Source organism: Oreochromis aureus, linkage group 12, assembly GCF_013358895.1.
Source record: "Oreochromis aureus strain Israel breed Guangdong linkage group 12, ZZ_aureus, whole genome shotgun sequence".
NCBI lineage: Eukaryota > Metazoa > Chordata > Actinopteri > Cichliformes > Cichlidae > Oreochromis > Oreochromis aureus.
The window spans coordinates 14,472,913-14,490,408 of record NC_052953.1 but is presented as its reverse complement, the minus strand read 5'-3'; the positions used below and the strand labels follow the sequence as shown (position 1 = coordinate 14,490,408).

The 17,496-nt window shown below is 40.4% G+C and overlaps 1 protein-coding gene across 2 annotated transcripts in view; it reads right to left on the bottom strand.

Annotated features, from left to right (window-relative positions):
* fbxl17 (F-box and leucine-rich repeat protein 17) overlaps positions 1–17,496 on the bottom strand; it is a 224,655-nt gene that overhangs the window by 98,150 nt on the left and 109,009 nt on the right. The window contains exon 9 of one of the 2 annotated variants that reach the window (XM_039621040.1): positions 11,544–11,827. The exons of the other annotated variant lie outside the window; for it this stretch is intronic. Coding sequence (XP_039476974.1) covers positions 11,614–11,827 — 214 coding nt within the window. The 3' untranslated portion in view covers positions 11,544–11,613. Of the gene's footprint in view, positions 1–11,543; positions 11,828–17,496 lie in introns of those variants that run through there. 2 annotated transcript variants of the gene reach the window in all.

Genomic DNA, 17,496 nt, shown 5'->3' with positions numbered 1-17,496 from the left:
TCAGCAGGTCGAGGCATGCGGAATGAGGAGAGATGGAAGAGGAAGGTGGAGATGGGGAGAAAGGGGGAAGTTGGTGTGGGTGATTGTAAATTCAGCACCAGCGCATCTTGTTGCACGAGAATGACCCATCATTTCACACTGGGCCAAATGGCATGAATTCATAAATATAAATAACAGCAGCAAATTCATCTTTTCAGGATGGCCTACAGAAGCACAGGCAGGGCCACATTAGAATAAAGATGCCTTCTCTCTCACTATCTTTCTATCCTCTTATTATTACCCACCGCACACCCTTCTTGCCTTCTTTATCAACTTCCACGTTTTCCCAGCTCCTTCTTCCTAATTTCCCTTTTCCTCCACTATCTGCTTCTTTTTTTGTTGTTGTTGTTCTTTTCCAACCAGTGCATATCTACTTCGTGATGATTCAGAGTTATACAGTATGTGGGAAGAGCAGACGAGTACACAGTTTTTCTTGCTCTCTTATGGAAGAATATGCATTAGACCTAACTCCCCTTGCACACTTTTTCTACAGTATTGAATCTGCTTTTTAAAAATGTTTCAGGTGTAGGTTTAGGGGTGAAAGAACACACAAGAGACCTGCCTAGCTGAAGTAGGAAGCAGCAAATGAGTGGGAAGAGATTGGCCTGGGCCGCTGACAGTTGGATTGATTAACAGCTTGGCTCTGCCTCTGAAAAACTGACATCCTTTGATTTTGTGCAGTTCTTCAGTTCTTTTCGCTGCAAATTTCCATCCTCCCTACCCCCTTGATTGTTCAGCTAGCTGCTTTATGTTCTTCTTGGCAACACTCAGTCAAACGTACACACACAATCAACAGTTCTGAATGTGGCTGTACACACCGAGAGGCACACAAAACATTACACCAAGGGCAGATACAACTGATTAGTCAAACTGCCACCTCTCCACACCACCAACGCTAATGGTTACCACAGTAGTCAGAGATAAATATGTCCAATCAGAGACAATCACTGAGCGGGCTGAAGAGGCAGGTGAACTAATGACAAGGATGGAAGAGAATGATGAAATCCTCTCACAGAGCCTGACAGTCATTTGGCAACAGTGAAAACAAGTGGGTTTATTTTTTTTCCCCATGCATCAGGTGGGAGCGAATGACACCCACAGCCTCCATATCTCTCTCTCTCTCGTTCATCCTTCTATCAAGCTCACCCCTCGGGGTCTCTCCAACTCTCCAACTCCATTTGCCACTTTTCTGTAATAAAAACTCCACCTGAAGGGATTAAACAAATGTAAATACAGGTAAAGCATAATAGCTAGACCAGCACACCATGCTTTTACTCTTTCAACTTCATGTTGAAATGAATATGCAGGCCAAAGTACAACAGACTGCAGCTGCTGAAAATGTTTGAGTGTGAGTTCAGAAAAATAACTGAATAGCTGGATTACTGCCACTCAAGCCTAATTTTAGTGGCAGATGTAGAACTTTGCTAGAGGTTGAAGCAGGTAATGACTAATAAAAAAGGAAGCAATGTATTTTTATTTTCTTTTAAGATGTGCTGCAATGCAGAAAAATCTAATCAGACAAGTTTTATTGTTATTATCAGGATTGTTAAGATTTTTCATTGAAGATTTGGGAAAAAGGAGGGGGCAATAAAAGCTAAACATCTGATTTATTAAAAATGTAAAACCCGCTGCTGCTACCTATCTGAAATACTTCTGATTGGTCGGTATAAAAAAGAACCTAAGCTGTTCTTTCTTTGGCATAGCATTTTGTTTTCATGTAGTTTTTCATTGCTACTAGTCTGTAGCTGATACAGATCAAACTGCTGCTAACAAATAGGCCCCACTTTGCTCTGCTGTTTATTTTTTTGCGAGTCTGCCAGCTTCTAAGTAATATCAATATATCCGTACTCAACGTCAGCGAACAACGCCAAAGTATTACCTGGTCTGTAATCAGTTCATGCAACCCCTGCATATGGCCCGCCTAAACGATCCTTCTCAGGCAGAGAACCAGCGCATTACTCAGGCCAGCACATGTGTCATAAGCCCTCTGTTGAGTGAATTTATAATGGAAACACAGAGCACAAGCAAAGAAGAAAATGCACTTAAGGGGTGCTTAATCACAGATGTGGCTCCTTGGTCTAAATCAGAAATGGATGAGGAAAACTGGAACTATATGGGAGAATGGATGTTCCAGCACTTTGTGGAGAGCAAAAAAGCTCCGAGGCATTAATGATGAACACTATATAGTTATTCATCTTCCAGATTTAGAGCTTTAAGGAGTTCTTCAAATAATAATGACTCTGAAAAGATTACACAAAAAGGTCTTGGTTGGGAGAACATGGTTGATCTAATGTATCTTCAGCCGTTGGCGGCGGCAGATTTTAAATCTCTCAAAACATATAAGAGAAAGGTCATATGCGGCTCGTTTTTTTATTCAACCCAGAAATTTTCATGTTGTTTTCCTGTTGCTGCTAAAGGCTCTTTATGGAAAATGGGTACAGTGTTACATGCCAAACAAAGGTCAGTATGTGTGTGTGGAAAACTGAGTCGTGTCAAATCACAAAGGTCAGTATGACGCCTGCTTGCGAGAGGTAGCAATTCCTGTGAGTGACTGGTGCCTTCGGTATGAAGAAAAGGCCGCATCTGCGTAGAGTTTATTCAAAGGATCAAAACTGTCAAACACTGAGGCACAAACAACTATATTGCAACATTATAACAAGAAAATTGAAACAGATGAACAGTTAATACTGTTCTGCCCATATTCACGCACTATGTTTTTTCTTTACAGTACTTTAGATGTGGGTGAGCAGTTTCACGCTTTAGTCATCTTGTAGGTGTAACTACCGCTGATGATTGCTCTGCAAAATCACATTACAGCTGTGGACTATGAGGCCATTTCACAGAATTAAGCGCACCCCATACTGTAAACACCATTTGCTTGTGATGTTTCTCGGATAGTTACACTCCCATCCCTGTATACAGTGTTAAACAAATTTAAGAGTGTTTCCATTAACACAAATCACTTGATTTAAACATCAGCGAAACTTTATGGGAACCTCTGGAGCATCAAATGTAACACAGATTTACACCCTCGCCTCTATCCTTCAAAGAAATGGAGGCTTCTTCGGCACAGAAGAAGTATCGTAGCACACAAATGGAACCGAAATAGGATAGGATGTGTCAGCAATGAAACTCGCGCACTAATATCTCTAATAGTCGATTAAAATATTTATTTATAAGGAGAATAATTGTTTTCTACTTAGTCGGTTGCGATGTACCTGTTTTGCACAGACACACAGTGTTAAAGAAAAGAGTCTGAAAATTGAGTGCAGCAAACAGAGAACAAAGCAATAATGTCACCTCGGAGAAAACGTGTTTAGTTTGAAAGTCCAGGGTCCACTGCTGACACTCGAGTTCCTTTTGATGGAACCAAGACAAACTGCTTTTATTGAAATGTCAAAAACGGTTGAACTAGCATTCCAGACGACTGGCCAGAGTCAACATACACGGCTGTTTATTTCCTTAACACCTCACTAAGTTGACTAAATGGACATCCCACGGGTCTACTCGCTACATCACCACTGCTCTACTGAAACTGTAAAGAATCGCATTAGATTCTTATATTAATCTACACAACATGATGGAAACAAAATTCTAGGAGGTGGCTGTGGCCTTAATGCTTCTTCTACCCATCTTATTTCTGTGGCTTCTTTCTGGTGTAGGTCTGTGTTGGATATTCTTGCTACTAGCCTTTATCACACACATGCTGCCTCTACTTGCCGTATGCAAAAGGTGTAGAAAAAAGGCAGTGAAAATGATAACTGATAACCCCCCGGGGGAAATACAGCAGGTGGCTGAGGAATAACTGTAAGCGTATGAATGTGCTTTCATCATCCTGCAGATCAAAACAGCAAACTAAGGATGGCTTGTTTGATCTTAAGGAATTATGATGTAGTTAATGCCTGAGCTGAATCTGGAGCTTAAAAATCCAATGGATGTGTACCAAAGAGGGACAAAAATGTCAACTTCGCATCAGCAGGCCGGGATACCTGGAAGTCCATTCCTTTATTTTTAGGAATATGAGAGTCAAATGTCCGTAGCTATAGTCTGATCATAGAGTACATCAAAAACTGCATACAAAAGTATTAACTAACTACAAAGAGTAGTTACCTCATTATTTATCACATTCAAATGTTTTGCTTTTTTAAACAAACTAATTAACAACAAATTAAAGGACATTTCTATCTTACACTTTTTCAAAAATGCAGCTAGTGAGCTATCAGCACGGAAAGTTGGTCTTCATTCCTGGTTGTAATCCCCGATTGGTCAACTGTTTATCCAGCTGGCACATACAACTGTCTCAGTGAGTTCAAAGGAATTTCTGTCTGAATTACTGAAGAAATCAAAGCAGGCTCAATATTCAATATAATTATTTTTCTTGGAGAACTGTTACAGGACGAACAATGAGGCAGCGCACAGAAATGCAGAGCGGGTTGGTTTTAAACATTAGAATCACTATAGCATGTAATTGTTAAGACTTTTCGTCAAGTTAAGTAGGCATGTAGACCGTCTTCAGGCTCAGTGTTTCAATTTGAAATAAAATGAGTCTCTTATTTTAAATGCTAAATCTAAGCCTTCAATAGGTTTAATTCAGCAGGTTCACTTCAATAAAGAAAGAACTGCACTGGATGGGAGAGATATAGGTCTCAAGTCCAAGGGCTTGAATTATATGAAAACATAGAGATAGTGTTTTGAAAAAAAGCCCCATTCTATTTAAAATTTGGGAAAATCTTCTGCCATCTTTAACCCATATACATTATTAGTCAGTATATCATCCCTTCAGGCACTCTCCTGGGTGTTTCATGCAGTCTCCTTCAGCTTTTCCTTGTTCTTTTTCTCTAGCAAATATCATGCATCTCAGCCAGACTGATTGATTCAATCAGTTTAGGTTATTCCATGCCTTTACCTAAAGGTTGTTTACAGTCATTGTCCTGCTGAATGATGAAGTTACTTTGGCTCCACATTTCAGAATCCCCACTCTCTACATTCACATTCATTCTGTTGCTAACGTTGGTAGTAAAATCGTGGATAAATGTCAGTGTGCCAGCTCCATTTGCAGCTGTTCAAGCCCAAGCAATGATAAAACCGCCATGTTTGACAGATGAGGCGGTTCGCTGTGAGTCATCTTTAGTTTTTGGTTTCCACCACTTTTCGTGTTTACATAATTGTAATAAAAAAGTTTACTTTTGTTTCAGTTTTGTTGAAACAGTCCACCAGTTGTTGTTGTTTTTTACTCTAATGTGGCCTACAGGAAGGTTGCATCTTCTTGTGTATCCACTGAGGTTAAGGTCATGGATAACTGAATACCTACATTCAGGGGAGCATTCCTGACATGCTGTGCAGACATAGAGAAATTTTGCTTAACAATGCAAATGATTTTCTAGTCATCCACCAGACCTTTGCCCTTTGGTCCAGCAGGGCATCATCTCACATGTACTTCTTCTTTAGTGCTGAATTAAACTACACAAATTAAAGCAAAGACGTGGTATCCATTATTATGTATTAAATAAAATGTGTTAAAGACCAGACATATTTATATTGTGATATGGTGGTATGGAAAAAAGGTTGATATGCCTATCTTTAACAGTCATCTAGATTATCGGGCGTTAATCACATACGTGGGGGTTTTGTTTTTACAAATTCTATGGTTACAGCTGTCAAAGAGGTGGTCATTGTTAACCTGGGCCCTGGAAGATCCAGTATGGAAACCTTATTCTTTATGATGTGCATATTTAGTTTAGCTAAGATTTTATGTTGGATGCCCTTCCTGATTCAACCCTCTCAGTTTATCCAGGCTTGTGTCCCGCACTAGGGTCACACTGCCAAATGAAGCCTAAAATAATGTGCAAAGATGCAAATAAACTTACCACACAGAATACCAGAGACATTTCTATCTTTGTAATATAGAGTAAAGAGATAAAAAGGAAGAGGAAAGAGCACAAAAACACTTTAATATGGGGGTCTAACAAGGACTGACTTGCTTCTAGATGCAGCCCCTAGAATAATTGCAGTTATAGTTATTTACAGCATCAGCTTGACTCTTCACCCCCAGAAGTTGCCACTTAAACAAAACACAGACACAAGGACGATCACATGACTTGGCATGGCTTAAGAAACAGAAACTTGATAACTGTGGTTAACGGCAGGGCACTACTGGTGCTTTAGTTAAGCTTTGTGGTAAAATATACTGTACAACTTAACTGAGTATTTGATTAGATGTTTCTTTTATTTTTAATAAAAGAACAGATTGTCTTGTTATAAACAGTATGTGTGTAAATCATAATTGAGAAATATTTGAACATTTTGACATGTGCTCATTGATGCTGGTACAAATCAGCCACGTGGCGCTGTTATCTGGAGTTACTGGTGCCCTATACTTGGCTGCAGTCTTTGCCATGAAAATTTGGCATTACCTTAACTTTTTGTAATAAGCCTCTTTGTAAAACAGTGATGCATGTCCCAGGGTGACTGGTGGGGGTAGTGTACTCAGCTACTATCCGAGCCAAGTTTCCTCAGATACCAATGGTTTGTAAAAAGCACCAACATTGCCAAATAATTGGCTAAAGCATTCATCTCTCATTTCTAATCCCTGTTAATATTATTATTTCTTTTAAAATTCTAAAACTGAAAAATCTGTCTCTCTCCCATCCTAATTTTAACTTAAAAATGTTCCCATTTTTCCAACCTCTCGTCACTCATTCCTTCCCTCTGCGCTCTTCTTTACCACTTCCCTCTATGGCAGAATGATGGAGTAGGGATGTCAATGGAGAGGCATGACAGTCGGATCGTTGGCTGTCACATAGACTGATGTTTGTTTCTTCCCACTTAGACAAATCTGACAGTTTAACAATGAACTTCTCAATGTCCAAACACTTGCTGCGCCTACACATATACTTTCAGATGTACACAATCATCACACTCGGAAGAGCTATAAGTTGAGCAAGCACCCCGCTTCGAATGTTCGAATAAACGCAAACACGGATACACCGCCACATGGTCAGATTGGTACTCTGGATCTCATATCACATGGCGTGTGATGACTCTGAACAAAGAATGTCGAGTTTTTCGTGTCAAAAGGAAACACTGTTTTTAACACTCAGACGTGACTGTTCCCAAATAATAACCGACATCCTCTTAAGTTAAAGGAAATTCAACCTGCGGTATGTATGGTCAACTGCCACTTTATAATGTACACCTGGGTTAACTTCTCATTAATTTAAATATCTAATCAGCCAATCACATGCACCAAGTGCATATACTGTAAGCATTTTGACATGATAATGTCAAAAGGAGCATCAGAATGGAAAAGAAAGGTGATGTGAAATGTGGCGTGTTTGCTCATGTCAGATGGGCTTGTCCAGTTATTTCAAAAACTGTATATTAACTGAGCCTCAGTCTCAACTTTAAGGTCAAAATGAAAATAAAGTAATGACAACTAACCAACTGTGACCAAAAGTTCCATTATGGTCTAAATTTGGTGTCACCTAAAAAGAATAAAGTCTAAAAACAACAAATTCTGTATGGTTACTGAGAGATCAACAGTTTAATCATTAGCGTGTTAAATATCTAAAACACAAGTAAGAATATTAGGTTAGTGAATATAAAATAATACAAGATAAAACAGTGATTTAATCTTAAAATCTTCTTATTCTTCTTTAACAGAACAAGTACGTGCAGAGGTGCTTTTTTTTTCCCCTTTGCAGGTGTTTACAGTTGGACAGGGGTTTGATATCCTTCCTACTAGCTCAGCTTCTTCAATAATAGATGCCTGTAAGACGTTACTGTTCTATCTCCAGCTAGGGGGCCGTGAGCCAGCGGTTGCGATGGCTTGTGGAGGGTTATTCATAGAATGCGTGCACACAAGTGCGCACATATACACATGCATGCACACTCTTCCCATTTCAACCATGCAATCCTGCTCCCTCCTCTCCCAGCTGCCCTATTAAACTGAAGAATCTCGGGAAGTGAAATGAAACTAGTAAATCTTGACTGCTTTTATGATTGACTTGATATGATTTGTATTATAATTTGGACCCGGTGCTCCATCTCGCTCTCTCCTGCTGCCTCCCACCAACTTACTCCCTCCCCCTTCCTACTCCTTTCATTACTTAGATTGGCTCTTGTGAAATAGGCCATAGGGTCTTCATAACGCGCATATATTCATATGTATACACACATGCTCAACTTTAAAATCTTGCGGTCTCTTAATAAGTAGTTCTAAATGCGGGGTAAAGGCAGCAGAATGTAGAGAGCACTTAAATGTTTTAAAAGTGTCCAACTTTCACCTCAGTATGAGGAGAAAGCTTGAATGTGTAGATGAGATGAACACTTACAGCAAAAAACTGAGAACAAACAACCCAATCAGACCCCTCCCTGCACAGATTGGGCTGACTTCATAAATTAATGTATGAGAAAGCCTGCAGAGATAACCATTGGGCATAAGGACCTCGGAGAGAATCATTATATCGACTAGGTGACGGACTAACTGACAGACTGACAGACTGATGGAGTGACTGTCTGAATGGATGCTTTGAAATGCAGGCAGTTTGAAGCTGAAAGTCTCAGGGTCTTTGACCATCTGACTCTGAACAGACAAAAGGCAAGAGAGGGCAGCTTTTCCGACTACTGGCCCTTTAGCCTTCTGTGACTTCATCAGAAGAAATGTTAACTACATCTCCGGCTTCCACTCTGCTTGGCTGATGCCCTAGGGCAACACTTTCCTCACCGTTCTCCCTCTGTTAGTGAGAGCATCTGTTGAAAATGAAGGCCAAGTCGTAAGTGCTGGCCAGGCCTTTCTACTTCACGCTCAGATCAGGAGCCTAAGCACCTGCAATACCCTTCTTTATAAAATTACTTTTTTTCTTGTGACAATTTGCCAATGAGAATTCAAAAAGCAGGTCTTATCGGAGTAACAGCAGAGAGCGAGCCTTTCCCTAAGTAGCTTTTTAACCTTCTTTTCAAACTAGCTTTTATGTACAGAGAGTTTTTACAAACAGATTTCACATGAGCGGGACCGACTGTTCTGCCCACTCTCTATCACGGTCATTAGAATCCATAAAATGAAACCCAACTCTCAGTCTCCTTACTATCACTGTTTAACTTCTAACCACTATTTTCCCCAGCATAGCAAAAATATCTCCTATGTAGCGAGAATTAACTCTGGCCAAGCTTCTGACACAGCCACAGAAGGGCCTACAGCCACACATCTGTCTCCAAAGCCAAATGAGTCACAGAAGCCTGGGCCCAGTTACCTGCTGGGGCCCCATGTCTGTCCCAGTTGCTGACCACAGGAACACACATGTGCACAATTTTACACAAGGACACAGGCAGAGCGGCAAATACGCACACACACATGCACACCCTTTCTCTCCGCGATTTTCCAGTCTCCTGCGGATGGCACGTGTTATATCAACAACCTTTCCTGCCAATATCATCTCTTTTTAACAAAGTAGGAGCAAATCATTCAGTCTACATTCTGTGGTGAAAGGCCAAGGCAAACTGGATCTGCTGAGGCAATGGCATAGGAGCTCCTGGCACCGGGAGCAAAGCGGGGCACAGAGGAAATGAGAGGAGAGAAGAGGAAACAAGGAGAGAAGGAAAAGAGGAGAGGTCATATAAGAGGAGACACAAGGAAAGAGCAAAGTATGGCACAGGAAGCACATTAAATCTATCTGTATGGTAATGCTATTACCTCCCATCCGATCAGCATGGTCCCCTCCGCACTAACTGGCTACCCTCTAGCTTTCATTAGCAACATGAATTATGGATCTGCTCTTGCATCTAAATGCTAAGCATTATGCCATTTGTGATGCAGTTTTCCACATTCTTCCTTCTCTTTCTTTACCGACTCCCCTGTCTCCCTCCACCTTATCCTCCTGGTCTTTTCCAGAGTTGCCACAGACTACAATTACTGCAGAACCATTAGGGTCCATGTTGACAAAATTTCCATACCATCATATACCCCTTGAGATATCGATGGTGAGAAGTTTTCAAATACTGTAAGCATGTGCACGTGCACAAACACACACGCACACACAAATGCATCACACAAAACAAAGATTTTCTTCTGCAAGATGTGACAGCACCAAAAACTGTCAGGGTGAAGATGGAAAACGAGGATAAATGGACAAAATAAGTAAATTCTATAAACAGAAACAATGAAAAAACTGTGAGAAAATGCGTGGAGACCAGTAAAGAGATCTAAGTTTAAAAAAAGAAGCTCAGGATAAGAAGAGGATGAAAGAGTTTCTTCTGTTTCATGCTGCTACAGTGTGAGTGAAACCGCATCAGTACGCCTATTGCAGTGCAGGTTTTTAGACGATGCATCAGTAGAGCGTCTGAAACTGGACACTGTGTAATAACAGCTCACTAAAAACATTACAGCTACTCATAAAGAGCCCAAACTCACTTTAATAGCTGCTGAGATGTTTCCTTTGGTCTGACTCCAGGGAAAGGGAAAACATCAGAACAGGCAGGAAGAGAGATGGGGTTTTGTGTGGACTAATACAGGTCAGTGGATCTGTCTGCAGCTAGATGATCCGTATGACTTTTCTGCTAAGCCCCAAACCAAGTTCATTTGTGTGTCCAGCCGTTCTTTCATTAACAGAGTCACAAATAGCCCCGCTGCGGTTAGATGAATGACATCAACCTCTCATTGACTGCTTTACGAGCTCTTCTGACCAGCGTGAGAAACCATGGGATTGAAACCTCACGAAGGTACGGCCCAACAACCCAGCTGAAAGTACACGTGCAGAAACACACGCACACTTTGCTGAAAAGACGATACACACACACACACACGTACATACACACAAGCAAAATCTACAGAACAGCGCTAGCTCAGACCGCACATACTTTCCCATGCTGATGGAGGAGTTACTAAGTTTTACAAGTTGAGTTTCTCCTCCTAGCCACATTTTTGGGTAAAACGCAAGATCTTTTTTGGAAACACACACCAAAGCAGACTTTTAACTCATGATTCAGATTGTTATAGTTGGAATGTGAACAGAGAGCACATACACATCACAGAGAACATTAGTTCTTGCCACTGTATGCCCTCCCCCTCGCAAACTCGTAAAGCATCATCAGATTACAACAGCAGGAGAAGGTCAATCAAAAGGCAAAAATACAGACACAGGAGAGAAGGACTGGAGGAGAGTTGGGCAAAAGGTGTGTTCATATTGATGGGAGCACTTCACTGTGCATCCATATGAGCTGAATGTGTTTGCGTTCTGGCAGAGTGTGAGGCAGAGAGCACAACAGAGAAACGAGAAGATTCAAACAGGACAACATGGAAGAAAAACATTTTGTAGCACACACATACACAGAGACAAAAACAAGCAAGCATCTCTCTAACCTTCCCTGTTACCTTTGGCTCTTTGCAATCAATACACTGAGATTGGAAAAACTGTCCCACAATGAACTTTTAGTTTTGTCTAAACGCACAGAAAGAGATTATAAAAAAACAAGAGAAGAAAGTCATGGATGGGCATTTGTGTGAAGGAGAGTTTAATGTATAATCATGTACAGATGTTTTAACTAAAAACTATGAAAGATGTGTATAAATTTAACTATTTATAGACAGAGAGTGAAACAGAGAACAGCAGATAGAAGAAGAAACATGTTTCCACATACTAGGAAAATACTGCTTCTTGGGGACAGAAGCTGAAAACTTTGGACTGCACTCTTCCATCTCACGTTTTCAGTGCAGTGTGTGAGGTCTTCGTCCTTTAACAAACACGGAACATCTTTGAAAAAGGTGCAACTCAAATGTAGTGAGTAGGGCCAGCTACGAAAACAAGACCAGAGAAGCTATAATTACAACATTAAAGCACATTATCTCTGTGTGACTTTATGTTCAGTACATTATTCAATCATATTCCTACAAAGCAAATAGCTGCTTCTACAATGATGCTGCAAATCTTTTATATAGACCCTAAATATTAACTTCAAACACTGCATACCTAACTTTTGATCATTTCTCTCATAATCATGTAGGGCTGTTCGCTATAACGATATATATCGGATGACGATATAAAAACGTCTATCGTTTCCTATTACGCTATCGTTTGTTTCGTAGTGTCGTAAAATAAACCGTTTACAGCAATATTTTTTCATCGTTTTGATGGTCACTGTAGTGGCTATATTAATTTCTTAAAGTTCTCTCTTTCTCTTATATTTAATATAACCACACTACGGACGGACAAGCGCCTGTTTTTACATGTTGTCGTTAGCAACAATGATGGTAAACCCATCGCGTGGCTCCGCTGTCCGCTTGTTTGTTTTCCAGGTAAACCTTTCACAATAAAGCTCAAGATCCTGTTGAGACTTTTCAAAATAAACTGAGTCACGTGAAAGAGTATGCGGAGAGTTTACGGATGAGAAGCAAAAAAGGGCCGTCAAGTGCTAAAAAATAAACCTTAGACTCAAACTTCGAAAGAAAATGGTGGAACAACTTATGTCTAAAAATGTATAGGTTCATGCATCGGTTAAAACACTCGACTCCAGGTAAAGGACGCCCAGCTGGAAACACCTCACGCAAGTCAAGTTGCCCAAGATTCACAGAATTTACAGAAAATGTTACATTTTTTATATCGAGATTTTGGTCATATCGCACAGCCATATATCAAGTTACACTAAACAGTAGGTCATCTAACTCATGATCCATTACAGTTCACAGGTTGTTGTAATGTGTGACATACAGAAAGGAAGCAATCTTTTTTTACATTGTTTGGCTGTATTGCATAAACTAATGAGAATTAAAATCCACTGCAAAGTCAAGGAGGCTCGCAAACACTAACATCCAGAAAAAAAGTGACCTCGTTTCACTTAAATCTGACCAATATCCTAAGAGGAGCAGTGATTCTTTAAAAAAAAAACCTGAAATATTTGCATAAAAATCAAAAATATGTCCTTGACCAAAGTTTGGGTAACGATCCATAGTCGAGATGTTGTGGTGTCAGTGTGTGAAAAGGAAGGGAAAAACCGAGAGAAAGCTGCTCTATGAAATTTAGGACAGATAGGCTTTAAGGATATTATTGGTGCAGCTAATCTAACTACAGCTTAAGCATGCCGGAAAAACATTTTTAAAAATAGCTGGACAATCCTTTATTTTACCTTTTCTTTAAACAGAATAAAACAGACAACACCACCTCACTCATTAGGTTCCATTCAATTCATCAGCGCTGAATACCTGAAGCGATTTTAGCTGTTATCCTTTCAAGCTGGGGGGTCACTTGGTGCGAAGAAACAGGGAGCTGCCTCAATGCAGGTACCCTGAGGCATTCCTGCATGACTGCATATGATAGTTACACAGCACTTTCTGCCCCCCAGAGACAATGACAATCAAAACAAACAGAGCCAGAGTTGGTTTGTCATGTTTCTTGCAGCTGCAAATTGCACATAACAGCCTGGTTAAATTATAGTTGCACAGCTGAATCCTTGTTATGTTGACATGACAAATGTACCATTTTGCCACTGTGCACATAAAAGCATAAAAGGGCTTTTCCTGTGTTTTAGTTTTATTTTTTGCATCACATGTGATAGGTGCAACACTCGATTTCACTGGACAGACGCTTCATATTGCGGGACGTCCCCAGTTCTGCTGTGGATCCCTTGAGGACTAATGCGACTAAATTTCCTGAATGAGAGCGTGCCACAAAGAAGGAGCGAGCTTAAGAACGGGGTTACTTATAAGTGAGAGAAATAAAGAAAGAGAAAAAAATGCCTATCCACTGTGTCATTGTCCCTCCTCCTTTGTATTCACAGGGAAGCTGGCTAAAAGACAGGCGGGGATACGGCCTCTTTTCCCCTTCATCTTTTGATAATCCCATCTTTTTTTGTGTTTGATGTTCCTCTCTATGCTCTTTGAACAAATCCCCTGTCCCTGCCCTCATAATCGCATTACCTCCTAAGGTGTGGTGCGCACAGGGTAACTGGACCTCACCAGTGCCAGCACACTACTCCACAATCCAGTACTGCCTGCCAGCAAAACATACAAGCACATACTCATGCACTCCCTCTCTAAGAAACATACAAACAAATACTGAAACACACACAAGAAGAAGAAAAAGAAGAAGAATCCAATTTTTCTCTTGCCAGTAGAGCCGACTGTGTTGAGATGGCACAAGCAAGCTACAGTTGGTTCAAACGACAAACTGGCAACAGGAGCGTCACACCTGACTACAACAGTGTGTGACCACACTAACAGATCTGGGAAAAGGAACACTGGTTTCTCTACCTGACTCGCTGTTTCTGAGAACCACAGCCACCAAAAGGGACGACAAGAGGACAAGAACACAGGAAGAAAAGGATAAGAAGGAAAGAAAGACAGAAAGCAATATAAGACCAGAGCTGGGAAAGAAGAGTGGGTGGCGTCCAGAAGCTATTAAAACTGTTTTTCATGTTGGGCCAACAAACATAAGTGAGTTATTAAATATGAACCATATAAGACTGGGACCACAGAGAGAGAAGAGCAAGTAAAAGGAAAAGAAAGAAAACAAGTCACGAAAAAAACAACAAGAAAAGGTGGAGAGAATGCAGGCTTTGTGGCTCTTTCCATAGAAACTCATAACTGTTTCTCAAATATTTCCAGAACAAAAATTTCCCAGTGTCATGTTTCTCATGCATAACGGTCGACACATTAATTACCGTGGAGCCAGAAAATACTTAAATGATCAAAGCTATATAAAGCACAATTCTGAAGGAAAGAAGTTCAAGAAAAACTGGTGAAAATGATTAATGCAGTGTTGGTTTCCTTACCTTGATTTAATACAGCGACATCAGAAGCAACATGAAAAAGAAAGAGGAAAAAAAGGGCAAGATGATGGTTAAAATTTCATCTAAACAAAGAAAACCTGCATGTGCTTTGACAATGTGTCAGTGGGAGTGGAGACTTAGTGCAGCACTATCTGAGTATATTTCTCACTTTTAAGCATTATCAGTAAGAGCACTAAATCATAGTTCAGCCAAGTGGGTAGATATAGTTACAACATTGAATTTTTTTTAAAATTCTCTATAGTTTTCCAAACCATACCAGACTAAGAAGAAGAACAAGGCTCAGTCCCACTAGAATAAAAATAGCATGACAACCTCTTTGTGACTCGGTGGCTGCCACGTGATTTCACTGAATTTCTTATGCAGTCAGAAATCGATTTGCAGGTAGCTGTGGTGACCAACTGGTCGCTCAGAGATTGAGGATGTAGTACCCTCAAGCTCTGAGTGACCAGTTCGAAGGTGATTGCACAGGTCACCTGGTGGGAAGCAACCTGTCTCCAAACAATGACTCGGTCTTACTCGGCCCGACTGGCGAAGGTTTGCAGTAGATTACCGTCTAATTTATGAATGAAGACATATAGCCAACATACGGTGGGCCCGTGAGGTCAAATGTATGGCAATGAAAGAAAACATCAGAAAAATAACCCAACAAAAATGCTGAGAAAGCACACAAGCACAATGGAACATGAATAAAACACAAGGGAAACAGAAAAAACGGTAGCACTGTCCTTCACAGCAAGAAGGTCCTGAGTTCACCTCCACCACAGGTCTTTCTGTGTGGAGTTTGCATGTTTGCGTGGGTTTTTTCTGCATACTTCAGCTTCCTCCCACAGTCCAAAGACATGCACTTGGTGGGGTTAGATCAATTTCTAAATTTAAATTGCCCATAGGTGTGAATGTGAGTGTTAATGATTGTCTGTCTCTCTGTGTTAGCCCTGCAACACACTGGTGACTTGTCCAGGGTGTACCCTGCCTCTCGCTCTATGGTAGCTGAGGTAGGTGCCAGCCCCCCGATGACCCTGATAAGGATAAGCGGAAGAGAATGAATGGATGGGTAGATGGATGGATGGTTGCATGGACATGATTGAAACACACATCACCTTTATCTTTTTCTGCCTCACAACACTGATGAACCCTCTGCTTCTTTTAAGAATGGCTCAGTGGAATCTTTCACATGGATGGTTTCTGTCGCTTTCACAGTTGTTCCCTCATGTTATTGCCTCACTTCTTCTTTTTTATTTTAATTTCGTTTTTGCTGCGTTTTTTTCCCCCATTTCCATTGTGTTTTATTCATATTTGCGTGATTTGCAGTGTTTTTCTTTTTGCTGGTGTTTTCTTAAGTTGCTGTCTGTTTGACTTCTCAGGGCCAACGTACCAACGTGTTGCTGGAGAGGGCTCGACTTGACTGGTTTCCACTTGGTTGTATTCTGGATACAATCCTATATTCCTTAAATTAGTGGAGGAATTTCTGAGTTTCTGTTATAAATCTATGAGGTTCTGTCTTGAATTTGAATTTAAGTAGATAATATGAATGAATGAATGAATGTTAAAGTTCTATGTAAAGTAGATGGCAACAGATTTGCAGATTTGTAGCTGTACCAGGCTTGTAATGCACTGGCAGAAACCCTCCTTTTGTGAGAAACTAGACAAAAGGTGAATTCAGATTAGAGCTTACATTCACAGAAATTGCTGATTAAAAGCATACTGTTATATCCATAAACGTACAAAATAGTGACAAAAACGGCCTCTCCCCAACATAACAGTGTTCAGGGTCAATAAACTGGTATAATACAGTATATCTCTAACACCACGTAAGCTGTTACTTTCTAAAATTGGATTTTTCTTTTGCACAGCTTTCTTTTTTTTCCCAGAAATTGTATGTTTGTTAAGTGATTAATCCGAGTCGGAAAATTGCGTCATTGTAGAATAAATCGTGGGAAAATTCATATGAAAGGCAAAGAAGGCTATTAAAATAACATTTAACACTGTTTTCTATTATAAAAACATTAAATCAACCATAAAAAATCCTAAACTCATACCCAAACAGAAGAACCATCTCTGTGAAATGTTTTTTTTTCCTCTGCAATTCTGACATCAAGACCAATTTCAAAAGAACATGTTAATGAGGTACAGTCAAATGAAAGGTTGGGAGGTAAACAACTAATTAGAAACGGTTCTTGGTGTCACCCTAATTGCTGTTTGGTTAAGATGAAGCCACCACCTCTCTACTTTTCAAAACATTTAAAAACCAGAACAGGTTCACAGCCAATGTGACCTGTGCTGCTGGGCCACAAGTTAGACAGAAAATAGACGAGGCAGAGCTACGAATGAGACCAGATTAAATCAAAAACTTCTCACAAGCACAGAAAGACACTGACAAACAACGGGGACAAGGTGCAAGATGTCAAAACTATAAACAACAATCATAGTAGTGACAGCTCGGAGTGCATGAGGCATTGAAACTTCTGATGCACACAAACAGGCTAAACACACACGCTTGTTCAGCCGCAGAGGAAAAGCCCGTGCTCGCTGATACAGAGAAGAAAAAAAAAACCGTACACACGTACAACGTAAAGGCTCACACAGATGCAAACACACAACAACTCTCTGTTGGCTTTCAAAACAAAGGTATTAATCATCATTACACACACACACAAACAGAAAACGGGTGGGCTGGCGTTG